General features: G+C 33.1%; 1 protein-coding gene and 1 long non-coding RNA gene across 3 annotated transcripts in view; both read right to left on the bottom strand.

Annotated features, from left to right (window-relative positions):
• OLFM3 (olfactomedin 3) overlaps positions 1–6,071 on the bottom strand; it is a 209,111-nt gene extending 203,040 nt beyond the window's left edge. Inside the window, exon 1 of one of the 2 annotated variants that reach the window (XM_079133079.1) lies at positions 5,603–6,071. In XM_079133079.1, the coding sequence (XP_078989205.1) occupies positions 5,603–5,671 (69 nt within the window). In that variant the 5' untranslated portion in view covers positions 5,672–6,071. Of the gene's footprint in view, positions 1–5,420; positions 5,517–5,602 lie in introns of those variants that run through there. The other variant, XM_079133081.1, reaches the window with a different exon arrangement.
• Positions 1–27,082, bottom strand: part of LOC306657390 — a 1,092,042-nt gene that overhangs the window by 718,326 nt on the left and 346,634 nt on the right. Inside the window, exon 2 of the long non-coding RNA XR_013762782.1 lies at positions 12,199–12,295. This is a non-coding gene — a long non-coding RNA (uncharacterized lncRNA). The remainder of the gene's footprint in view (positions 1–12,198; positions 12,296–27,082) is intronic.

A 27,082-nucleotide genomic window follows, 5' to 3' on the forward strand; every position in this document is an offset into this window, starting at 1 on the left:
CAAAATTATGGTTAATTAATAATTCAGGCTGGGCACAGTAGCACACACCTGGAATCCCTGTGGCTCCAGAGGCTGAGGCAGGAGGATTGAGAGTTCAAAGCCAGCCTCAGCAACTTAGGGAGGCCCTAAGCAGCTTAGCAAGACTCTGTCTCTAAATAGAATATAGAAAGAGCTGGAAATATTGCTCGGTGGTTAAATGCCCCTGGGTTCAATATTTTCTAGGTTGCAGCTTTACCCAGTCTCATTTTCTTAGCACAAAAATGGAGGGTTTTCTAATAATTTTAATCCTAAAAAACATCTTCATGGATGTGCTTGCTTACTTAGGAAGAGTCCATGAAAGAATATGTACTTCCTTTTAAAAGTAGCCCTCCCACATTTTTTTGGAATACCCAGCAAATCCTTCAATATGGGAAATAAGTTTTTGCTTTACTTTTTACTGGAGAACTTTTCAGTAAGTAACAGACTTATAACTGATGTAGAAAATGTTGGCTTTCAGAAGTAGATTGATAAATAATTTCTTAGGGAGCAAAGTTTGGTAGGTGAATGGATAGAAGCCTGAGCATATGTATCAAGCATGTGGATATAGGAGACAAGAGTGGTGTAGTAGGAAGTACGAAATTTCAGGCTCTGAATGCCAAACACAAAAAATAAAACTTCATGATATTTAGGAGGTTCATCTTCAAATCTCTTATCTATGATCTTACTAAGCATACCTCACAAAAGAATTCATTAAGTTTTTATTAATGACCAAATATTATTAAACAGAGTCATTCTAGGGTTTAATAAAGAAGTTTTAAGATGATCTAGACTCCTCATTGTGTGTATAGGGTTCTGAGACCACAGATTCCCCAAAGTCATATAGATGTATATGTCATCACTTCAAAGTAGGGATTAGAAATGAGAGATGCTGAACATTGCCTGGTGTGTCAACAAGACACTGATCAGCACAATAGACAGTTGCAGAGATACAGAGAATAAGAACTTGAGAAGACAAAGAAAGGAAAACTCCACCATTTTAAACTTTTCAACTTGCCTGGAGAAAGAATGAGAAAAACTATTTACTTTTTCCAAAATAAAAGTTTAATTGGGTTAAGGAGAATGAGATAAAATGAGAGCAAGAAGCTGTGTGCTTTTTCGAAATGTAGAAGGGTTACTTGATCTCTCCAGTTTTTATCATATCAGGGTTTACCAGTGCATAATTATAGATCTTTGCCAAATGCCATTGATCCATATTCTCTGTTCTAATTTGGGTTGGTCCTGTCCTGTAGAGAATGTCTCAAGCATACAGGAGATTCAGGGGAAAATAGAGTTTTAAGGTGGGTTTCAAAACAAATTGGAGTAATCTCAATATATCTCTTGCTATCTTCGTTTTTTCTCAATTTCATTTAAAAATTGTGAGAGAAGGAACTTCAACAAGATTTATATATGAAAGCTACCTCTAGGCAACTTAAATCTTTTTATTGTCTTAAGCAATACCAAACTATGAAGGCATTTATGGTGTTGTATTGCATTATGAAACATTTAACAACACAATTGTTAACATTATCCTAGCCCCATCATGTTTATATGATTTTTTAGCAATTTTCTTATTTAAGGCAAGAGTTTCTAACTGACTAGGTTGGTTTGGACAGAAAAAGCAGTTTGGTGTTGGAGATTATTGCTGAATCATTGTTATATTTTATGTCTGTGATGTGAGCAAGTATCATGGTGAGAAGTTTAGTGTATTTCTAGGTGAGAAGATAGTGAATACTTCTTCAATCTAGCAAAAGTCCCTTGGTAAGGCATTTTGCAGTATTTTTATCGAAGGACCATGGCTATTTTAATGTCCAGTAGTTATTACAATATGTGGCTATGCCCATGTCACCTCTTTTTAACTGTTCCCCAAGTGTCTGACTCCAGAGTATGTGTTCTGATTGAAAGCTGCGCGGCCGTGTTTATATTCTCTTTATTCATAGTTCTGCAGAGCAGAGAAATTCATGGCTGATTCTCAGGAATTACTGTTTAGTTACAATGTTCAAATAACAGTCTGCTGAAAATCTTGTAAAAGAAAAAAGGAGTCCACTCTCCGACTATCAAGGTCATTACTGAACTCAATGCCTTCAGTTTAAAAGCACAGAGATGCCATCTAGCAGCCATCGTCAGGAATTTCCTGCCCAGCAATAGCCTTTCCCCTATGAAACTGAACAATAACAATTTCCTACAAGTTTTCAGTTTATAAAATTTGACTTATTGAATGATGATTTGGCATATTGCCTATAACTCAAACGCTCATTACAAAGGAAATTAATTGACAGCTCTTAAAATAGGCAATGTGATATACCCATGAGTTTTTCTACAAGGAACTGGAAACTTGATAATCAGACTTTAATTAAGAAACATAATTGAAATAATTTTCCTAAGAGAAAAATCAATACTATGTCTACACAAAAATACAAATAATTAATTAGCAGTGAATTGCCTTTCTTTGCTGGAAGAAAATATTAATCTTGCTAATTTTCTGATGTATTAAATGACTTTAAAAGGAAGTATGTACACACTGAAAGTAAGTTTATCGTGAACATAGATGCTTGGTCATTTTTTTGAATTTAAGAATAAAATTGACTTTCAAGTAGCTAACCATAAGATGGCGATACCTAAGCACTTAACAAAATTGTCATACAAGATTTATAAGCTTCAATCACAGGAAAAAATCATTATAAGTGCAAATATTATGTGGTTTTCCATAGATGAAGTTGGTATTGTTTTCAGTAAATTATTTTGTTTTCAGTATATTAAATACTAAAGGCACTAAGATTTAGATTTATAATATTTGATATATGTGAAATCCTATACTTTAAAAAAACAAACTGCTCTATTTTAAGAGCTGTCCTATTTTGCTAGATCATGATCATCCATGTGTGATTATATATATAATAATCACAAAATGTGGCATGATGGAATTATATTTAAAGAAAAATGAATATATTTTTGAAATTCTGTGATAACAAACAATAGTCTTAACATGAGTATGTAAAAAGCAACTGTTTAGAATTTCTGTTCATTTAAATGTCATTGCTTAAATTATTACTGATTTGTCCCACAACTGTGGTCTTCTGTGGTACTACATTGTTGAGTTTTTAAAATTCACCTGACATAATTTGCTTTATAATTTCCATTTTTTAAATAAATAAATTTTAAATAGATTCCAATTTAAAAAATCTAAACCCTTAAGAAACTAGTACAATAATAAATAAAATATAAGAAAATATGTAGTTCATAACCAAATTGAAAATTAGTTTGAGAACACAGTGGTTTTATTTGTAATTATTTTTGAGGAGGACATTATAGTTTGGTAGCCAAATATAATTTGATAAAATACAAAAATAGAATTATCATCTTTTGAAAAGAAATCTTTTGTCTATGAATCTAAAAAATTTCAACACCATTAAAATTAAATGTTGTTTTGTACATTTTAATATTCTCTATAATGTCATATATGGTATGCAACAAGATATCACCTTTTGGTCTTTTCATACTGTATTGAAGTATCTAGAAGCTTAGAAGGACAGTTTGAAAAGTTAATGTATTCCTTTCCTTCCCTGGATTTCTTAGTTCAGTTGTGTCAAATATCCATACTCAGTCTGACCAAATTGGAAAGTTTTATATCACTTAATATGCAGATATAAACTCATCAAAACTCCAAAAGATCATATTTATGAAGAATGGGGTTTCCTATTTGAGTAATTCTCCATATTTATCAAAATATTGTATATATACATATAATTTTGGAAAAGATGAAGGTAAGCAATGAAAATATTTATGTATTAAAGACATCTGACAAATTAGATCATACATTCAAATTTTAATGAAGTTCTACATATGTGAATTTTTAGTGCATTATAGTTATACACAATAGTGGAGTTCATAGTGACATATTTATAAATGCATATTTCAGTCCCCAGTACTATTCTCTCCCTTCCTTTACTCTCCCTCTGATCCCCTTCCATTCCTCTGTTAGTCTCCCACATATCTGAATTTTCAAAGAATGACAATATTTATTTTAAGTGATTTTTCCACATCAAATCAGTAATTAAATTTTGATTTAAAAATATTTTACCAATAATATTTCAAGCAAGCTATATTGTGGAGTGTGTTCAAAAGTTTTAACCAATATGATGCAAGAGTGGCAGTGAAATATGCCACTACACATGCAGAGGCAAAAAGAAAAGATTTAAAAATCTGAAAACAAAATTATCACTATAACGTAGTAGTAGAATACCTTAAAACTACATCTTAGTATGCAAAACATGCCACTAAGATTATTAAGATAGCACATTATTATTAAGATAGTTTCACATTCTATGTGAAGCTTTCACAATGAAAGTGTAGTACAACCTTAGCTTGAAATAAAATGATTTCATTTTCACAGGTATCTGTGAAAGTGCACAGACATAATTGTGAGTTTACATGACTTGATTCTAAGTTCTCATTATGTACTATGTTAGGCCTAGAAATAGTATGACCACAGTATTAGATTATGGTTGACTACATCTTAGTTCTATTCAGTTATGAAAAGAAACAATTTCTCTAACAGTACACAGATGATGTAAAGCTTCAAAAACAACTTTACAATATTCCAAAATACAGCTTTAGATAGTTTTTATAACATAACATCCTTTTCCCAAGAGTGTCAAATTGCTTTGGAGCAGTTAAATAAGTAAAATAGTGAAAAATTGAATCTCTCACTCTTTTTTACCAGATACTTCAACACTTATTTCAGATAATCATAATTTTCTTAGAATGCTGAAACCTTGAAATTACCACATTTTATCAAGACTTTTCTTATATCTCTGAAAATATTTTTTCTATATTTTCCTCACTTTTCGTCAAAGGAGCTTAGCGTTCACTTTAATTGACAGTACTGGATTATTTTCAGAGTTCAACAGCTAGGAGAGGACTCATCCTATTGCCCTCCTTAGTTTGATAGGGTTCTCACTTCCTGTTTCACTGATAATCAGAACTTCCTCAGTGTTCCCTAATTTCCTTAATGAAAAGAAAGAAGCAAACACAAGCCCCTTTCACCGACGCCTCTTAGCCATGGCAGAGAGTATAGCTCTGCCGTTTAGCCGTGTGTGTTACAAGCAGCATCCCAAATGTTTTGGACACAAACCGCAGCACGTCTGCGATGGGAGTATTATTGACCAGCATCAGCTGGAAAACGCTTCCCTGCTTTCAACAAAGAAACGGTTCACCATCTCCTAATGTTTATAAATTGCATTGTTTCAATTGCAAACTCCTTTGCATTACCCATCCGACTTCAGGAGAGAACATTAAGCAGTTGGACACGGAATAAGCTAAATTCCCCCGAGAGCCGCATTGCCTGCTGTCCATACACATTATATTCGCGCCTAGTCCCTCCCCCCCTCACACCAGGACTCTACCTTGAGGAGCTATTCCTCCGGTAGTTCACCTTGTTATCTTCCAAGCAGTGGGGATGCGCTGGGCACCAGAAGGTAGCTGAAAGCTGTCTCCTGTGCTGGTTTTGGCATATTTATTTGCATTTTGGTCGGTTTATTACATATTGCACATTTATTTCAAACAAGAGTCAAAATATTGTCCCTACCTTTGAAGGATCTAATCCAGCAAGCAAAGACAGCAGCAGGAGGTTGAAAAGGTTGGACGTCGCCTGCATTCTGATCTGGGTTTTTGCCCCCTCTTTACTCTCTTTTATGTAGCCACTCCACTCACTGCAGAGACCTTTTCCTCGTCAGTTGCACTTTCTGCCTGCCAGTCAGAGCGGAGTGGAGGCAGAGGCGGTGGCAGCAGCAGTAGCAGGAACAGCAGCAGCGGCAGCAGTAGCGGCAGCAGAGGCAGCCGCCCTGGGGGGCGATCATTCCGCAGGCATTCTCAGAGCAGGGAGTCGGGGAGCTCAAGAGGGTGGGTTGGGCTGCAGTGGGCGCTGGCCGAGGTGCTGAAGCTCCTCCAACTGGCGCGCCCCAGCCTATTCTCTCCCCCACTGATAGAGAGCCAGCCCACCTCAAAAGTTTTGACCCAAGAAAAAGATAAAGCGAGTAACTGCTGAGCGAGGTGTGGAGACCTGGACAACGGATATGACATCACTACTGCTCTTGGGGGTTTGGGGGGGATATTTTTGGGGAATTTGTTAACCAAACAAAGATTGACTCTCATGCTCCACTTCAGCATTTGCTGGCAACTTGAGCTGCAGAGAAGTAGAGTCAGCTAGAGACAGGATTATGAAACAAATAGTTCACTGGAACCTTCTGTTGTCATTGACAGAGGACTTGATATCCTATCTAGTGCTTTAAACAAAGTTTGCAATGCAAACTGTCAATATATATCTTCTATTCAAAACACAATTTTAAAACTATTATAAATGTATATAGTCATTTATGTCATTTATAGATGCGTATGGTCTCATTTATGAATACTTTATTCAAGTAATTTTTGTTAGTTATTGTGTATTTATCAATTTAGGGCTTTTTTATCTGATATACTATGCAGAAATAAATGGAAAGGGATTATTTTTCATTTAATGTAAGTGGCATATTCCATTAGTGTTTCCCCAAACTGAATTAAGTCCCCCCCATACACATCCTTATCTAGAAATAAAATTTCTCTGTTGACTTATGCTTGTACCTGAAAAAGAATTTAGTGATGGATGAACAGTGGGATGGGAAAAGTGATGGATTGATTGAAAGTGATTTTTTTTCTAGAGCTTGAAAAAAAAATAGCTGTCTCATAAGAGCAAAGAAATGTTAAATGGCAAACCAACTCTCTCACTCACTTCGCATCATTGAACTATACTCAAACAAAATTTTTTGAAGCCCCCAAAGTGTTCTAAGATCAAAATGTGGCATAGAGGTGGCCACCACACTGAAACACCACTTGAATGCGATATAACTTTAGTTCTTCTAGCTTCTGTTTATTTTTCTAGAAATGATGCTTCCTAAGAATTAAGATATGCAAACCAGAACTATAAACAGGGCTTCCCTTTATTTTCACATAAAAAAGAAAAGAAATTGCTCAAATATCAGACATACAGTATACAAAATCTTCACCAACCTTTCACTGAAAATACTCTATTTTTAAAAGATAAGAAAACACAATTAGGATTCAAATACTTTTGAAAGTTATAATCCCCAAGGATTTACCTTATGTTACATCTATCTTTATCCCAATACTACAAATATTTATTTGTGCATGACTACTTGAATTGGATTTTTTTTCCCCTACAAACCATAGATGACATGAAGTAAACTAAATCTGAAAATTCCTTTTGAAAGGGTGGATTATGCATAATAAATAGATTGCAGAATAATAGAAAGAAGGCGGAATTACTTATGGTGTCATTAATTTAATTACAACCCTAGCAATCATAACCATATTTAGAATTCCCTTTATTTCCTAGTGGAAATAGAAAACAAGTTTTCTTTGAAGGTTTTAGATAAAATTGCAGAGTTATGCCTGACACCCTTTGGGATAACCTCCTGGGACATATTTGGAGCTCCATTTTATTTCCTCTTTTTACATCTGTTCTTTACATATCCTTTTCTATCTATTACTTACCTATCTATGTACAAAAAATATCACCCAATTTTTTCAGTGATTCATACTGAAAATTGTTGGAAGTTTTATTCTGCACCACTTTAAATCTTCTACATGACTGCACAGTTAGAAAATGAATTTACAGAATTGTGGCAGCTGAATGATATAAATGTGCATTTTTATTACTTATTCTTTAAATATGACATTTTGGTTTTTTGCATTTACATGATTTTTTTCTTTCCAAAATATCTTCTACCATGTTTTCTTACATTTACACTTCTCAGTTATTAGGCAGTATAACAAATGTGAGTATAGAAAGTTGTATTTAACAGACAAACAAAATAGTAATACATAAACATCATGTCAGTTTTATTGCTTCAAGTTCAACAGGTATTCTTATAATAACAATAATGTCTTTTCTGGAACTAAAATATTCTGATGTCATACATGGTGTTTGCAACAAGACTTCTAGGTGGACACACATTTTTCCTTTAACTCTATTTTTTTTTAATATTTCATGGCACTGGGATATCATTTGCTACAGGAGATAATAAGAAGACAAATTTTATGAAACCTTGCCAGGAAACATATGATAGAAAAGGTTGATAATATTTAGAGATCTAAAGTAAGTAATGTATTGCAATTATGCTACAAATGAAAACAGATGATCTTAGCATACTTACAACATACTTGCCATAAGAAAAGCTTAGTCATTTGTAGAGAACAATCAAGTTCAGTAATAAATCAAAGCTGTGTTAAACATGGCTCTGAAAATAAAAGCTATAAACTAAACAACACAAATTCAGCAATACCCAGCTACTTTCTTCAACTTTTAAAACAAAGTCATAAAATTGCTGAGTTTTTCTTAAATATAATTGTGACTATTCCTTTTAGCTAGTCATTTGTTTTGGTTGAAAGCCCTTTTGTGTTTCCTTATGGTCAATTTGATGACAATGTAGGTCATATTATACAATGTATCTGTGCACAGCAATCTAGAAAGCATTTCTCCTTGCAAGGAAGAAAGTTCATGAAGCTCTTTGTATCATGTATCTTACAATAGCTAGTCAAGAGTTTCCATTTATAGGAAAGATACTTTATAGCATGTCTACTTTGTTTTCCATGTCATTTCAGGTTGATGACTGTAGTTAATTTAAAGCAAATTATAAAATGTGATGCATGACTTAGATTTAGAAATCTTGCATTTTTCAATGCACATACAAGAAAATTTGATATTTCTGTGTCTAGTCAGTTAGCCTTTTATGGCGACAATGGGCCCAAAATTTCTCTTTGCTATTAAACTTGTGTAACATTACAAAACCTTTAGTTAACACTATCTACAAAATTGATTAAAAATAAACATTTGTGAAGTTGTTTGTATATATAACACTTAAAACAAAAAATGCATTAAAAATTACCAATATTACAAAACTAAGTGTTCAATTATGTAGTGGATTCTAGTGTTAGCTGAGTGTTTTATATGTTTTCATCTTCTTTTGGTGAAAGATTTTATGATATATTTCTTTCATATGTTTTGCAGTGCCTCAACATTTCAGAGATGTTGCATTATGTTAAAAAATGCTATTACTATTTTGATGTCATCTATCACCAAACATTAAAAGACTTAGTTATTTTAGAATAAAAATAAAAATTATGCGTTAGGTAATATAAACCCTTAGGCGTTCTTTTCTCCATTCATTATATAAATGAAAATTGCCATTAATTCATTTCCTAATGTCCTTGACCTGTCAGAGTACTGCTACACTTTTATTTTTTGCCTTTAGCTCTTTTACTATTTCTTGGGAATAACTTTTCATCTTTGATAGCTTTTAAAATTTTTCCATCTAGAACTCCTACCTCTCCTACCTACTCTGTCTAAATTAATACCTCATCTTTTCCTGTTTATTATTGGTTTGCATGCTATTAAATTTCTATTTTTCTCCTTTTTTAGAATATATTCTACTGATAGTCTTTGTCTATTTGGTGTTTTATTCTAAGTTAAGAATTTAGAAGAGTGCCTGGCAACTGACAATCACTTCATAATGGTTTAGCGGGAAAGTGAATGAATGAGTGACTTTTCCAAGCTTAATTAATTCATGCATGGTATTTATATATCCGAGTTTTGCTAGATGTCACTACTTAATTTTGCATAGTTATTTCAAATTCAATATTTCAAACCAATATCTTTCCTATGTTATGTGAGTTTGGGGCATAATTTTTTTTTTTTTCTCTTGGTGTGAAGAAGCATGGAAGTCATACCTGATTTCTTCCTCTTCTTTGTCCGTAAATTCAATAAATCACAAATCCTGTTAATTTTATCTCTAAATCTATCTAAATTCTCCATGTATACCTAAGGGAAGACCTCCTTTTTATCATCTGAATTATTATAGGTTTCTTTCCCTTGTCTTACCACCAGTTTTTCTTTTATCTTCAATTGCAGTTTGTAAATGATTTATTGAAAGACCAATCTGGCAATGCTGCCTCTCAGGTTAAAGTGGCTCCCTATCATCTACACTATCACCTGTGGACTCTTTAAACTGACTTATGAGGACATTGCATAATATGACCCCTGCCTGTCAATGTAGTTTCTCCAGTCATTGTTTTCCAAAAATTTGAATCCTTTAATATTTTTATTTTCCTTAACACTGTTCTATTTATTTCTTACCTGGAACAATCTTATTCTGCCTTTAAGTTTTACTTTAAGACAATCTCATGTAAAAAGCCTTTACTAGATCCTCGTATCTTCTCTCAAGGTGTCTCTTCTCAGCATGTTTTATAATTCCTTGTATACTTCCGTCATTATATTTACAACAGTTGGTTATTATATTATAGTTTTGTGTCTTTCTTCTTCACTTGATAGTAAAGCTTTTGAGGATATATTAATTATCAAACCTTCCCAATTTAGTAGTTTAAAATAAAAATACACCATTAACAATTCCGTGACAATTCTTTATAAAAAAATCACAATTGCTGTCAGATGTCATTTCGGGATTAAACTTGACTGGATATCCAAGATGGTTCACTTCCACAGCTGCAGTTGATGCTGGTTCTCAGCTAGAAGACAGGGTGGTTAACCTCCACGTCATCTTCCTAGGTGATTTAGGTTTCTTATAACATAGCAGGTAGGTTCTAAGGCAATGTCCCTTAGAATAATGACTTCTACTTCTACTTCTACTTCTACTCAGTAATCCTAGGATTCAGAGTTTTCACACTTTTGTTGAAGCAAGGAACAAAAACCATCCCAGATGTCAGGGGTAGATACTTAGGCTTCATCTCTCGAAGTAAAGCATGGCATGTGCAAACAGGGAGGGAAAAGATTGATGGTAGCCATATTGAAACTATATAACAAAAGCATTATTTTAAAAACATTTAAAAATCCACATGGTATCCCTACAATTACTAATCTATTAGACTTATGTTTTGCAATTGGAATTTAAATTGCTTATAATTTCAAAGACATAAGGGGAATACTTTATATAAGAAAGAGTTTTATATTTAAAAATAAAACATAGACATTACAAAGGATTTATGCCTCTAGTTTGCAAGACTATGTAATTTGGACTTGGTCTCTCAATGATAATGACTGGAAAAAAAATCAGACAAAACTATAAATACAACTTCTTTAAAACACTGGAATACCATTGCTCTACTATTTGTCCTATTGACATCATAATAAAATATGGGAAATAAATACAAAATATGGGAAGTAAAGTCCTCACATTTAAGATCACTCTTTCATTTAGAGCATTTGCTATCCTCAGAAGAAATTACTCAGAGAGTAAAGAACTTGTCAGAGATCCTGACAGACTCACAGGGCTAGAGAAGAACAAATTCCAGGGATTCCAGGTTTTGCTGCCAAATGTAGAAGCCTTACTCCCCTGCCCCTGTCCTAGTTTGGTTTGAGATGCTGGTGTAGAGCAGTCATCATGGGAACTCTTATGACCAGCTTCTAATTATCATCATTCCTGATACTACTTAAAGATGGTGTGGAACTACATGTAAACCTAGACCTCTGGCAGAGGTAATTTTTAAAAAAATTTTCATTTTTAACATAGATATTTCTTTCCATACTTATTTTAAGAATAATTTGGCAGAAGTTTGTACCTGATTGGTTAGTGGCTTATTATAGAATAACTGAGATGTAAATCTTGGGAGCAAAGTGTTGGATCTGTATTAAAAATAATAAAATCATAAAGCAAATCTGGTGTGTGGTTTTATTTTTTCCTTTTGAGAAAGCAGGCAAAATACTTGTTGGTTTTAATCAGGTTGATTTGAATTAATTGAAGGACATGGAGTCAGCAGTATCTACATTTGAATTTGAGATGTAATATCTGTGGAAAAGCATGTGGATTACATATACCTACAGACAAAATCTGTAGTACCTGACTTGGAACAGTCAATTTATACAGCCAAAAGCATCCTACCTTCTGATTTTAATTTTCCATTTACATTAGTTAAAATCTAGACAGTTTTTATTAAATTGGAACAGTAGAAGCAGTTCATTTTACTACATGCTCTGATTTAAAAAAAAGATATTCAACCTCACTAATAATAGATGAATGAAAATTACAACAAAAATGAAATTCAGGGCTGAGGGTGTGGTTCAACATTAGAGTACTTGCCTAGCATACAGAAGGCTTTGGATTTGATCCTGACATCAAAAAAAAAAAAAAAAAAAAAAAAAAAAAAAAAAAAAAAAAAAAAAAAAAAAAAAAAAAAAAAAAAAAAAAAAAAAAAAAAAAAAAAAAATGGTCTTGCAAAGTGACACATACCTGTAATCCCAGTGACTGTGTAGGTGCTAAGTGGAAGAAGGAAGGTCCCAAGTTTGAGGCTAGCCTCAGCAATTAAATGAGACCCTGTCTCAGTTTAAATAAATAAATAAAAGGACTAAGGATACAGCACAGTGGTAAAGCACCCCTGGGTTGAATACTAAAGAAAGAGAAAGAATTTCATATCTCTAATTTCAGAAAAAATTCAAAGTTCTGAAAATACTAAATGTTGACTAGGATGTGTGAAAATGTGGTACCCATGTGTTGCTAATGGGGTAAATATTAGCAATAAATCAATTGGAAATATAATTGAAGTTAAAAATACACATAGACTGTGATATAGAACTTTTTTTTTTTCTGTACGTAGTATAGATAATCTGTCCCACATGTGTAAGAAGAATCACTCATTTACCCTATGCATAAAATAGGAAAAATCAAAGATACTATCTAAATGCTTCTCAATAGAAAAGGAAGAAATAAAATATCAGGGTTGAAGGTCTAGCTCAGTCGCAAAGCACCTGCCTACCATGCTCAGAGTCCTAGATTTGATTCTCAGAATCACAGTAAGTGTGTGTAGGTGGGCAGGGGGAGGGCATTCATTTCTAAAACAAATGAAGTTGAATTAAATACAATTGACAATAGAGAGGATAAAAATAACATTGAAAAACATGTCAAGTATGATATAATTTATGAAAATAAAACATGCAAAAATACCACTAATTGTTTATAGACACTAAAATATATAAAAATATAATTATTTTAGAAAATAAAAAAAACTTCACAATTGTAGATGCCCCTAGGAATGAGGGAGAATGGGGATTTCATCATGATTAATATATATTAGACATCTATACAATCCTCAACAATAATGTATTTAAAAAGCTAGTACTGAGCATATTATTCTTTCTACTGCTTTGTGTGTGTGTTTATACACAAATATAAACACAAAAATAAATATATGTATTAACATTTTTAAAAATGGTGGCAAATGCCTGTAATCTGAGAGACTCAGGAGGCTGAGGCAGGAGGTTCACATTTAAAACCAACCTTAGCAACTTAGCAAGACACTGTCTCAAAATAAAAATAAAAAAAGGGTGAACATGTAGGCCAGTGTAAATTGCCTCTGGGTTCAATCCCTAGTACCAAAATAAATACATGAATAAACAAAAATAAAATTAAAAAATAAATGTGTGGAGAAATAAACATACTTATGTACACGTATAACTATATGACCAATGGAATTCTTCATCATGTACAACCAGAAGAATGAGAAATTATACTCCATCTATGTATGATGTATCAAAATGCATTCTACTGTCATGCATAACTAATTAGAACAAATAAAAAATGAAAAAAAAAAGTTGTATTAACCAAATGAAGACTAATCACTTAAGCCTTAGGGTAGATCTTAAAAATATTGTAAAATGTTTGTAATTACCATCAAGACAATTATATAGCAATTCTATAATTTATAAGTACTTAAAACTTTCAAACATTGTATTTGTCAGTTTTCCATTTGAAATAATTGTAACTGTGTTAGAATCTCAGGTCATCCAAGGTTGCTGAAGGAGAGTGTTATGCTAATAGAACAGTGATAAGCCACCATATGCAAATAAGTACCTGAGGGAAATTGCAACCTTTCTTCTTTATGTTCTCTGAAGACCTGTTTTCAGGCTGCAGTGTGAAAAGCAGGCATCCTCTCAGCCCAGTCATAGAACCTGCAGTACAGGCAGGATCTCCTTTGTCTGGGAGTTACATTATATCTACATTCTACATTTGCATTTCTAGTGGATATTGCATCAAATAATGAGCTCTACCCATGCACTTGTTGCTCATTTCCTAGTGAACATTAATCATCCTCCTTATTCCCATCTCTTTGCATTTCCATGTGTAAGGACTTCACTATCAAAACATGTTTATACTTTATACTTTCTCTTTCCCTCCCCTTATCCACTTATCTCCAGGAGAGGAAGAGTGAATTATCTGATTTTTGTGATTAGGAGATATGATTCATCATGAGTACTTTAAACCTCCCTCTTCCTTTTGAGATCTGAATTACTCCTTATAGCTCTTATTTGGTTAATACTCACATGTTTTAAAGATATAAGTGCAAAGGGTCAACTGAGAAGCAATATGCAGTATATACGTCTGTCTATAAGGTGTGCTGGTACAATCATGGGGTTTTGCAGTAATGGAAATATTTAATAAAGTTACAAGGCTCAGCTCAAGGAAACACACACACACACACACTTTTAGCCCTGACTTCAGTGAGAAGACAATCTCCACATGTCATAACACATCTTTGGCAGAACAGAGGGAAAGATGACAGTGACTAGGAGATGCAAGGATATGCAATTAGTTAAGAGCGATTTTCCTATATCATAGTCAACCAAGATGTTTATTTAAAAGATTATGTTGGAAGAAAGCAATAGTCAAAGACTTTGCCTTATAAAATTCAAACAAAATAAATCTAAAAGAAATTAAGAATGGTTTGAAATTAACTCTAACCTCGATAAAAGGACATCTTCTTATAATATGTTGTTTTGTTTTTTGTTTTGAGGAACTGGGGTTAAACCCAGGATGTTCTACCACTGAGCTATAGCCTCAGGCCTTTTTAATTTTTATTTTGAAACAGGGTCTTGCTATTTTGCCAAGGCTAGCTGCTAACTTGCCATCCTCCTGCTTTGGCTTCCTGAGTACCTGGAATTCTTTGCTTGTTTGATTGTTTGTTGAGCCTGCATCTCAGATTCTTGCTAAGTTGCCTAGGCAGGTCCCAACTCCTGGGTTTTAGTTATCCTCCTGATCAACTTCCCAGGTAACTGGGAGTAGAAGTGAGCTCCATAGCACCCAACTTTAAGTATATTTTAAAATGCATGTTCACATGAGATTAGAGCCTCAGGAAACACAACACTGATGATATACAGAATCTGTGGAGAAGAAAAGAGGAGGAGGAAAACCAATTCAAATCAACTGCTTTTAAGCATATATTGTATGTCGGACACAGTGCTAAAATCTTTAGAAAGAATATTTCATATCATCCTCACAAAAACCCATCACATGATATTCTATTTTTCATTTTGCAAATGAGGGATCTGAGGCACCAGAAAAGTTTTGGACTTAACCAAATTCACACATTTAATAAGTGAAGGAGTCAATGTTGAAGTCAAACAATCTGACCCCATTAACTACACTTTTCCACTCTCATTAGATTGTGTTTGATTCTCATTGAAATGGAACAGTGACAGTTCTCTTTCTTTCAATATCTTTTAAAGTTTAGTTTTTAACCTAACTTCCACAGAATTATCCAAAGACATGGTTTTTAAAACCTCAGCCTCACCTAAGTCTTCTGACTTGGAATCCCTCCTTCTAACAAGTTAACCACTTGTTGCTCAGGTACACCAACCACTGAGAAAACTTAAGTGAATTCTGGTTAAAGAATTCACTATATCCAGTTAAAGCTCATGTTAAATTTCTAATGCATATCATAAATATTTTAAGGAATAATTATGCTTATACCAAACGGAATTGTGTTATCATAAAATTGAGCTCAGAGACTTTCATGTAATCCTCATTTGTTTTCAAAAGGCTCAGGATAGAGGAGTACACATATTATACATAAATATTTGGGATTCACAGGATAACTGCAGAAATATCAGGGACTTAAAATGGAAGGTTTAAGAAGATAAAATATTTTTGACATCATCAGAGCAAGATTTTTGTTGACTGATTTTACTACATTTTATACTCATACATGTCCACACACACAAGACTCTTTTTAAGTCTTTTACCTCATTTTACTGTAAATTTTCTAAGGATACACAGACTGGTAGAAAAATTTGTTCTATTCTTCTTAAGAGATTCTCCTTTTTAAGTCTATATGGAAAGAAAATATTACCCAGATAATAATGAGTTGTCTTTTCACAAAAAGTAATATGTAACAAGTGCTCTATGTTTTAGAAAAAATAAACAGATGGTGCCAAATATTTCATCACACATGTTGAGGTGAGGAATATTTGGAAGCTCTGCTTGGGAAGCAATTAACGGAACTGAAAATGTTTTGAAATTCAGTCTTTACTAGGCCTTCTAACACTGATATTTTCTTCTTGACCAAAATCAGTCTGACTTTTGAACCTACTCCTAGACCCATATGTTCACTTCCTTAAAAATTTGATTTTAGCAAAGAATCCTATTAAAATCAATTTAGCAAGGCCTTGATATCTGATCAGTCTTGGTATCTGATCAGGTTTTTTTTACTCCTCCACTATCCTGAGACGATGGCTCATTTCTCTGAACTGTCTTGAGTACGAATATTTTCAGGTCTGTGGCTAGAATCTCCCTTAAATCTAAAGTTTCCTCTCAGTAATTTTCAAGACACTGACTTTCCTCCTGAGCTATAAATTCTCAGGTGTTCATAATACATTTGGAGTTGAACCCAATCTCTCTCTCCCACTGTAAAATCCCATTTCAGTGGTCCCTATACCAATCATGATGGTGCTGAATAAAATTTTTCTTGCCTTAGTTTAATAAGTATCATTGAATAATGTTTCCCTCTCTCTTTTGAAAATCTTTCTAGGATCTCACTAGAATCTCTGTTTTTTTTTTTTTTTTTTTCCTATCACTACTATTTCTGCTTTAAAAGTTCTATCACTCCAATTAACCTTAGAACAACAAAGCAAAGGGATAATTTGAGTGGGGAAGTTATTGCAATCCTCAACTAGTAGAAGGTTAAGAAAAGGGAGAAGGAAGGAAAAAATTCCTCTCCTACTGTATGTGGCTAACATTTATCTTAGCAAAGAAAGCAAATGGTAATAAGAATTAAGGAAAATGCCTGCTGTTACTTGCTTGTCTCTTTCAGGAAGCATCTGGTAAAACCTAATTGAGGATGTTAAACATGTTGCAGCAATGAAACTTTTTTAAATTAAATAATATGGGATCCGACATTGGAATTTGGTGAAAAAATAGGGCAAAGTTGTTTGCATTGAACAAGGAGATCAGTATAGGCAGTCCTTACTTTGCTGAGAGGCAAATGAGGGTAAAAATGATAGGCAAGCTTCACCTGTTCAAAGCAATCTAATAATCAGTGGAGAAAATTATAATTATTCTGTCACCTTAAACATTTTTGTCAAAACATTAAAACTTTCTTACCTCTGTCTGTAAATGTATAGGGAAATAGAATAATAAATTTAATGTTTCTAGTGCTCTGTAATTAAAAATATAAGTATTGAGAATTGGACTGATTTATGTTCATAAAGAACTCATTAGAAGAACTTGAGGTCTGCGGGTATAGCTCAGGGGTAGAGTGCTTCCTAGCATGCATACCCCAGGACTGATCCCCAGCACACTCACACAGAGGTATTTGGAGTCATGTTTGCCTTTTTCTTGTGTTAAAATATGATAGAAAATGAACATCTTTTTTCTGCCTTCGAGGATGGTTGTACTCCATTCTATCTTTGAAACAATGTCCAAAATTTTGTTTGAACTTTACAACTTTCAGTATCCTGAAATATCTTTCAGAATACCTTTAATGTGCCAGTTTTCTTTTTCTTATTACTTTCCCCCTTTTATAATCCTGTCACTTTCTCAGCAAACTCTTTCCCTGGCATCACAAGGACTTTCTTAGTTTATGTCCACAAGTTCAACTTCATTAAGTTTTTCTGACTGCTCTCTTAGAGTCTCTTGAACAGAGGTAGTGTCCATGTTCTATGTCCAGCTGTTTTTTTCCCTCACTTCCTTTACTCCAAATTTAAATTTTACTTCCAGCATTATCGCTTTCATTTCTTTGGTTTTACTTTCATCTTTGTTGGGGAGCTCCCCTTTTGAGTAGTCATTTTGTTAAGTTTCTCACTGGAAAGAAAGGAGGCAACACAACAGATGCTCAGTGACTGACCATCTTGCAAGATTTTGAAAGAAGCAATGTCATTGATCAGTGATTACAACGCATGTCTATTATCTACATTGTGATTTGTAAATTGAAGAGCCAGATAGAAATGTGCTTTACACAGTTCCTTAGACCTATTACAATATGGCAACTGACATTTGAGCTATGTGATTAGAGGATTGGTGTTATTTACATAAACCATAGTATTTGAAAATTTGTGCACATAGAATTGACTATATTGAGCAAATTCCTTGACAATAAAAATCTGTAACTAAATATCCAATTTTGTAGTATTCAAATATATAACTTTTAAAAAACAGTGAGAATGAAAACATTGAAAGACAGCATTTTTCATTTTTTCTTTTACACTTTTTTAAAAATATATACTCACTATCTCCACTCTGACCTCTAACAGAAGAGGTTTATGTTTTTGTTTCTGTTTCTGTTTTTTTTTTTTTTAAAGAATCACCTCTCTTTTTTTAAATCTTTATTTCATTTGTTTATATTTTAATGCAGTGCTCATGATCAAACCCAGTGCCTCTCACAAATGTTAGGCAAGTGCTCTACCCCTGAGCCTCAACCCCAGCCCTAAAGAGGGTTTTTAATAAATAAGAGGAGAGGACTGTTATAATTATCCAGTTTAAACATATGATAAAAATTTATCAACCTCATATACACTCTACTTGTAAAAAAGTTAAATCCTTGTCTCATGACACTGACATTACCAACAATTTTAATGCACACATTTTTAATACAGGTGCTCTTGCCCCCTAAGAAGATGAATCTTGGCTTTGGATGGGAGAGAAAATTGCAGGTATTACAATATTTTGTGACCCTCTCAAGTTCAATCTTATATAACAAAATCTTATTACTTATTTCTTGCATTCTTTCAGGAGAATTTAAGTTCAATTTAATTTTTTCTCCTGGGGAGAACCAAAACTGAAGAATTTGAGAAATAAAGGCTACAAACTCAGAAGCCAAAGGGATCTTGCAATATTTTGAGGACTAGGATGGGAAGAAGGGCAAAGTGAATTTTAGAAAGACTGTACTGACCTAAGGAAAAACAAGATAGGAAAGTGTCTCTGGGTACCTCTTGAGCTCCACACCACATAAACTTGATGAGAAGAGGAAAAGGTGTTCACACAATTTTTTAAGTCCTTAGTAGTTCTTAGATTAGTTAATAGAAAGACTGCTTTTTTTTATATATAAATGGTATCTGGATGCTTTTTGAGATATGGGCACTAATTAAATTTGTGAATCACAGTCTTACTTATTTAAATTCCTACTCTGTACGAAAACCATATGTTGTAGATGATGATAAATAGACAAAGCCCCAGTAATTCTCAAATGTTAAGAAAACAGGCATTAATATATTAAAAAAAAATCAAATAGCATACAAAAAATATATCTACAACTGTTGAAGATCAATTAATCAAAAAAATTGTTGACTTATAATGGGTTTGAATTCAGAATAATAAATTTTTTCAAATTGATTGTAAAAAGATTTGATTTGACCTTTAAGAAATGAATAGGATATTAATAAGAATTTTTAAATGCCATTGAGAAAATGCTAAAATGAATCAATTTTTAAAAATTTTATATTCTTCTTGCTAGGGATGGTAGCACACACCTGTAATCCCAGTGACTCCAGAGGCCAAGGCAGGAGGATTAAAAGTTATAACCAGCCTCAGCAACTTAGCAAGACCCTGTCTCAAAATTTTAAATAAATAAACAGTGCCGGGGATGTAACTCAGTAGTACAGTGCCCCTGGATTCAATTCCTAATTTAATCACCCCCCCCAAAAAAAATTTATACTATTTTCTCTAATAAAACCACCTTATTTTTAAACCTCTTTTATGGAATTCATGCTGTTCAAAGATATTTTTTAAATATTTAAAATCACATGCCTTATGAAATACAATAATATTTGTCAAAGATTTTATTTGATTTATTAACTAACAAGAAAACCAAGGAAGTATTATAATAAATTTGGAGGAAAATTCACAAAGCAGACATATTTTTAGGTCATAGAGATTCTAAAATTAATTTAATAAGTATAAAACTAGATCTTCCTCCCTCCTTTCTTTCCTTTCTCTGTCTTCCTTCTTCTCTTATCAACCTACCTATCTACCTATCGCTCTTTCCTGCTTTTCCTTTCTTCCTTCTTCTTCCTTCTTCCTTTTTCCCTTCCCTTCCCTTCCCTTCCTGTCCCTTACCTTACCTTACCTTACCTTACCTTACCTTACCTTACCTTACCTTACCTTACCTTTCCCAGGGTTTTGTTCATGCTACCCAAGCCCTCTACCACTGAGCAACGCCACCAGTCCCAAACCAGACTCTTTCATTGGGGAAATCAAATCAATTGAACCTTCACTGGACAGACTTTGCATTTCTCTTATTTGAATAGCTATCAATTTTCTAAAAGTTAATTTCTCTCTTCAGTATTGTAAAATAGGTTAGCTAAAATAATAAAAGGCAGAGATAATTTTATAAGGTTGCTGAGAGATCTCTCTAAATATTACTTAACAAGGTAATTGAGATGTTCCTTTTAAATTTATGAAGCTTAATCTAAATTAAGTGACTTGCAGTTTATGAACTGATTTTTAATTTTTGAAAATTAGACACTAAAATGCATTTTAGAATATATATTCCCAGACATGCCCCATGAGAGGCAGGGTCTAACAACTTTTAGGTAGAGAGTTTCGCTAGTCACCTCTGGATTAACCGGACATGAAATTCCAAATGCCAGGACACAAAAATAATGTACAACAATTAGGAACTAAAAAACAAAACCACGAAACAAAACAAAAACCTCATCAATAGCTTTTAAGTGTACAAGATTACCAATATGTGGTTTTCTCTGAGGAAGGTTATTTGGAGATGACATCAACAGTTCAGGCAAAAGCAATAAAAGGTTAACTAGATTTAGTTCAAATTTAAAAGCTTGTCTTTTAAAATACACTCTTAAGAGAGTGAAAAGGCAAATTCGTAAATTATATATCTGAAAAGAATTTAATACCCAGAATATATAAAGAATTTCGATTCAACAACAATAAATAACAAGAAATAGAGAATATATCTTTGTTTTGTTTGTTTGCTTGTTTGTTTTGTTTTAATGGGAATCTCACTGTGCTAGGTAGTCTGGCCTCAAACTTGCCATACTCCTCCCTCAGCCTCTGAGTAAATGGGTTTACAGGCATGACAACATTTTTTTGAAATAAGACATATAAATGACCAATGAACACATGAAAAGATATCCAATATCACTAATTGTTGGAAACATGAAAATGAAAACATGATGAAATACCATTTTATACCCATTAGGATGACTATTACTATAACGAAACAGAAAAGGAACTAACAATTGTTTCAATGATTCAAAACAATTTTTATTCTAGTGCAATGCTGGTGAGAATGTGGAATGATGCAGTCACTGTGAAAACAGTACAGCAGCTCCTCCAAAGGTTAGAGATAGAACTGCCATATGACTCAGCAATTTCACTTCTAGGTACACACCCAAAATGACTAAAGTTAAGGACTCCAGTAGACAAATGAGCACAAATGTTCAGAGTGCATTATTCAAATGACTAAAATGTGAAAACAACCAAATGCTCACCAACAGATGAATGGATAAACAAAATTTGTTGCATATGAATAATGGAATATAATTTAGACTTATAAATGAAAAATGAAATATAAATGATAAATGAAAATGAAAAAAATAATAAATAAAAAATGAAATGCTTATAAATCATTTCATCTTCTAAATGATAAATGAAAAAATGAAATTCTGATGCATTCTACACGTTTCTGAACTTTGAGAACATACTAGGTGAAATAATCCAGAGACAAAAGGATAAATATATATAATATTTATATAATATTCATGAAGTATCTAGAATAGGCAAATTCACAGAAATAGGTATTATGAGAGAGGTTTCCAGGATTGATGAAAGAGGAGTGGGAAGTCACTGTTGTTTCTGTTTGTCAGGATGAATAAATTCTGGATATGGACAGTAGTGATAACTAGACAATCCTGTGAATGTACTTCATATCACTCAAGGGTACACTTAACAATGATTAAAAAGGTAAATATTGAGTCATGTGTATTTTAGAATAAAAAAATAGTAAACATTACAAGGAAAACTAAACAGTTTGCTGAACTTTCTTACATTTGAACAAAACATTTGCAAAAGTTCACATTTTATCAATTTGGAATATTTTCTCAAGAAAAGGTATATTGATATTCTCAAGGCAAAAACAATCAAAACAACATTTTTTTAAAAAATCACACTGGAAAATTACAAAACTTTTTTTTTCAGTGTTCTCCTTTGTTATCTTTATTAATTGCTATTCTTAGATTTGGGGATTAGATTTTCTTAGTCAGAGCCACAAATTTATATTTGGGGTCCTCAGACAAAGGCAAGATGATACATTCTGTTAATAATAAGACAAATATTTTAATAGAGAAGTTATAAATTGTCTTTTTCTTTTAAGTACTCAACTACTAATTTAGTAGTTTCTGTAAATTGTATTCAGCACTTAGGGTTTACAATCTCAGTTGAGTTTGATTTAGGAAGCAGAACAAAACTTTGGTCACTTTGAACAATAACTTAATGCATTACTTTTACTAAAAATAAATAATATAGGAACACATTTAAAAAGAAGGAATTTTCTGTACTTTAACTAAATACTGTTATATAATGGTAGAAAGGCTTGAAATGCATTTTGTATGGCTATACCCATCATTTCATTGGTATTTTCTAATACCCTTGCCCTTTTGGTTTGAAATTATTTTCCATCTTTGTCATATACAGTGAACCAGAAGTTTATACAATTATAACAAACCTAGATATTTCATTATTACAACAAGGAATTTTAGAAATCCAAACACATTAACCAAAAGCAAATGGAAAAGAAACAAGGAAAACATACATATTTTCATGAACATTAGAAATATATCCTTTCAGTAAATAAAGAAAAGGATAATTTGAGGTGGAGGGTAATGGTTGGTGAGAAAATTGATGTCAAAAGATATTCAGAAATTTGCTGGGCACAGTGGCACATGCCTATAATCCCAGTTACTTGGGATACTGAGGCAGGAGGATCCCAAATTCAGGTCCAGCCTTAGCAACTTACCAAGGCCCTAACAACTGAAAAAGAACTTGTCTTTAAAAATAAATGAAAAGTTTTTAAAAGTGTGGAGAATAGAGTTTAATGGTAAAGCACCTCTGAGGGGGGCTATTACTATTTTATTTATAAATATTAATTTTAGCAAGTAAAATTCAACTGGAACCAGGCAATCAGCTCTGGAATTAGATCAATTCTTTCTTAATACAGAAATTACTCCTCCAAAATAATCCAAATGCTTTCAGTTATAGGAACCTTAATGTTAGGCATTTTGAGGTCCTTAAATTCCTTTGCTATTATCTTTAAATATTAATTGAAGATTATTACAGTATTTTCTCATCACCAAACAAGAAAAAGATGATAGTAGTGCATTATTTTTTTCTTTCTAGAGGTAGAATTTTTAAAACATTTGAGGTTATAGAATTGAAATTTTCCTGGAATTTTTTTCCTACTTTTTTGTTGGTTCACTATAGTTGTACATAATGGTGGGATTTGTTGTTACATATTCGTGTACCCACACACTATAACAATATAATTTGGCCAATACCCTTAGAATGTCACTTTTAACTTAATGTTCAGAAAAATACAGAAGCCATCAATGAGCTTTGACAAAATCGTGTAGTTATGGCAAGTTTACAATAAATCACAGAGTCAATCTTAAAGCAGGAGACAGAACCATCTTTATTCATCAGCTAACAGTCCAGATTCACCAACTGGTGGGATGAAGGGGCAGGCTGCAAGTCTGCACACTTCGACCCACTCCAAGGGTTAGAGGATACCTTTTATACCATAAGTAAAGCATGTCAGTACATTAATACTAAGTGTCTGTTACTATGATTCAAACCTACAAACAAACATCACGAGATCTAGAATCATAAACAGAAGGGCAAGTGGGTCAAAACAACCCTTGTTGAGTACAAGTTAAAGAATGGTTACTAACATCTAGATAATCATCCTCTGACAAGAGTACATTGTCCAAGAAAAATGGGAACAGAAACATTTGTGTTTCTAAGCAAGGTGTGCAAAGCATACAGCCTGGCCCATAATAGTGTAAATCCCAGACACCAGATAATGATCATCATTGTTGTGTACAAAGTAAGCTTTGTAAGTCATATAATTTTATCTTAAGCTAGGGTACAGGACTTACATAAACAACAACAAAAACAACAAAAATTTTGATTTAGTAAGGACTTTGATTTAGACTTTGGAGACCAAGTCATCAACTTAGAACAGATAATCAAATTTAGGCAAATTGCAAAAAAATAAATCCATTGACCCACTCCAAAACTTTTTATATACTAACTAATCTATCCAACACTTAAAACCTCTTCCAACATGTGGTAGCCTCTTGATAAAGATTTTCATGAAGATACTCACAGCTTGGTATTTTGGAAATACTGGAAGAAGATAAAATGTTCTGAAGTTTGGCATTGCTCATGTAGGTTGCCATTGGAAAAGCATGAAAATTCATTGACTTTTAATGGTTCATAGAGCTTAATGTCCAGTCCTTTAGTATTTAGTCAGACATGACAGAAATGTGACTTGTAAATTTTTAAGCTAATGAGGCTATGCCATCAAGTCCTTTTACTAATTAACTTTAATCTTTTGCAAATCCATGAATTCAGGTTCAGCAAAGAGATTATCATTTATATAATCATGACTAAGTATTTAATAAGAATGTGAAGATTCTTTCAAAATGCAAATCTGATCCTTCTGAAAATCCTTTAGTGACTCCCCCATTGACTTGATGACAAAATTACAAATCTCTTAGCATGGCACATAAGGTTTGAACATTTGGACCCACACTTTCTAGAATCAACTTTTCTAATTGTTGAATGAAAATAATCTAGTTGTATGAATTTCCTGGTAACTTCCAGAATGCCATGTACTATGCACAGCAGGCATTGCTACAAATAGCACCTTCTACCTTACATTTCTTTTCCAACTTCTGTATTTGGATTCACATCTCAATTCCCTGCTCTCTTCTCCCCTCTAGGCATTCTAGCATCCTTTTTTCTGTATTTCTATTACATCTTAAGCTTGTTACTGCCATGGCATTTATCACATTAAATTGTGATCATGTGTCAACACCTGTTTCCCTCATTAGGCACTGAACACTTGCAGACATGGAACTATATCCTTTCTGTACATTTGTTTCCCCACAACATACAGCCTGGTAGTAAAGTCAGATCTAAATGAAAGATGAATGATTAAATCATTTTACTTTTATACCTCATAACAACCCTTCAGGGTAGGTGGTGGATTTAATCCTTATTTTACATTTGAGGAACAATAAATTCAAAAGTAGTACTCTTTTCCTACCTAAGATGACATAGCCAATGAATGACAGAATTAGAACAGCACAGGCATTCTAACTTTAAATAATGCCACCACCCAAATAATCCTTTCCAATTGTGCTCAAGTAAAATAGGTATGTGCAAACTTTTCAGTATTCAGTTTTTGCCATTTAAGGAGCACTGACTATTAAAAAAAAAATCACTGTATTTAATGAGTAAAACCATTATTGGAAAAAATTTCTTTTTCCCTTATAAATATCACCAATACCAACCAAATCTCAAGGAGAGCTTCACAATTGTATATTAATTATTTTCTCTAATTGTATATTATTTATTTTCTCAATAAGTGCACTTTTAAACATTGGCTTCCATGTGAACAATTATTCAAGAAAATAGCAGAGAAACAAATTATTCTATTGTTTGGATTATTATTAGTCATTTTGATTAAAAACTATAGGGTCCAGGTTAGACTGTGGTTCTACATAAAATAGAGGGAGGGATTTTATGGTTTTTAACCTAGGGATTCAAAATGAGTGCACTGGTCAGAGATGGGGATAGGGAGAGGTAAATTTAGGATAAAGGATGATGAAAAAACAATTTTATTTAGAGAGAGTGAAGGAGATTCCAGAAATATGCCATAAGGGCAAGGTCTAGGTGACTATGGACACAGGGGAAGATTTATAGGATTAAGGTGAATGGACCCAAATAACTTACACTCAAAAAACTTACACTGTATAGCAGTACAGCATTTTGTTAATGAGACATTGGTAGTGAGAATTCAGTTTTCGTGTATTATATTTTTAATGTTTTTGGGAAAAAGTTAACGAGCGGAAACAGCAAGCATGATCATGGGCACTTAATAGTAGAAGATAGAATTTGAGCCAAGAGAGCAGGGATTTAAAGAGGTGACAGGTAGATAGAAGGAGGGTGGAAAAACACCCTTCACTAGATCCCACTTGCAACTTACACCTAGTGATTTATAAATACATTGGGAAGAGTACTGTATGCATTAAAATTTTGCTTGGGTGTAGTGGAGTTAATGATTTTCTCTTCATTTTAAACAGATTTTAGGTAAGATGAAATTATTTGTAGCAGACAAACATCCCCACTGGCAAAATTTAGAAAGGTTGGATGAACTATAAAGTCAACTGTTTACATTTACCTAAGAGTTGTATTTAAAGACTGGTTGATAACCTACAACTCTTTTTTCTTGGACACATTTGACAATTGTGAGAGCTAAGAATCTGGGACGGACTGATGTATTTCTACCACAGAAATCAGCAGAGCTTTTGGCAGTCATAGGAAGTTGGAGAGGCAAAATAGATTTCAGGAGAATCAACAAACACCTGATTTCCCCTGCCAGACATTTGCCCAATTTTGAAGCTCTGCAAGGTGGTCAGATAATCAGATAAACCGAAGACTTATGAAAAACAAACTGGAATTTCTTGCAGCCTAATGGGATTGAA

Source organism: Sciurus vulgaris, assembly GCF_902686455.1.
Source record: "Sciurus vulgaris genome assembly, chromosome: 1".
Classification (NCBI taxonomy): Eukaryota; Metazoa; Chordata; class Mammalia; order Rodentia; family Sciuridae; genus Sciurus; species Sciurus vulgaris.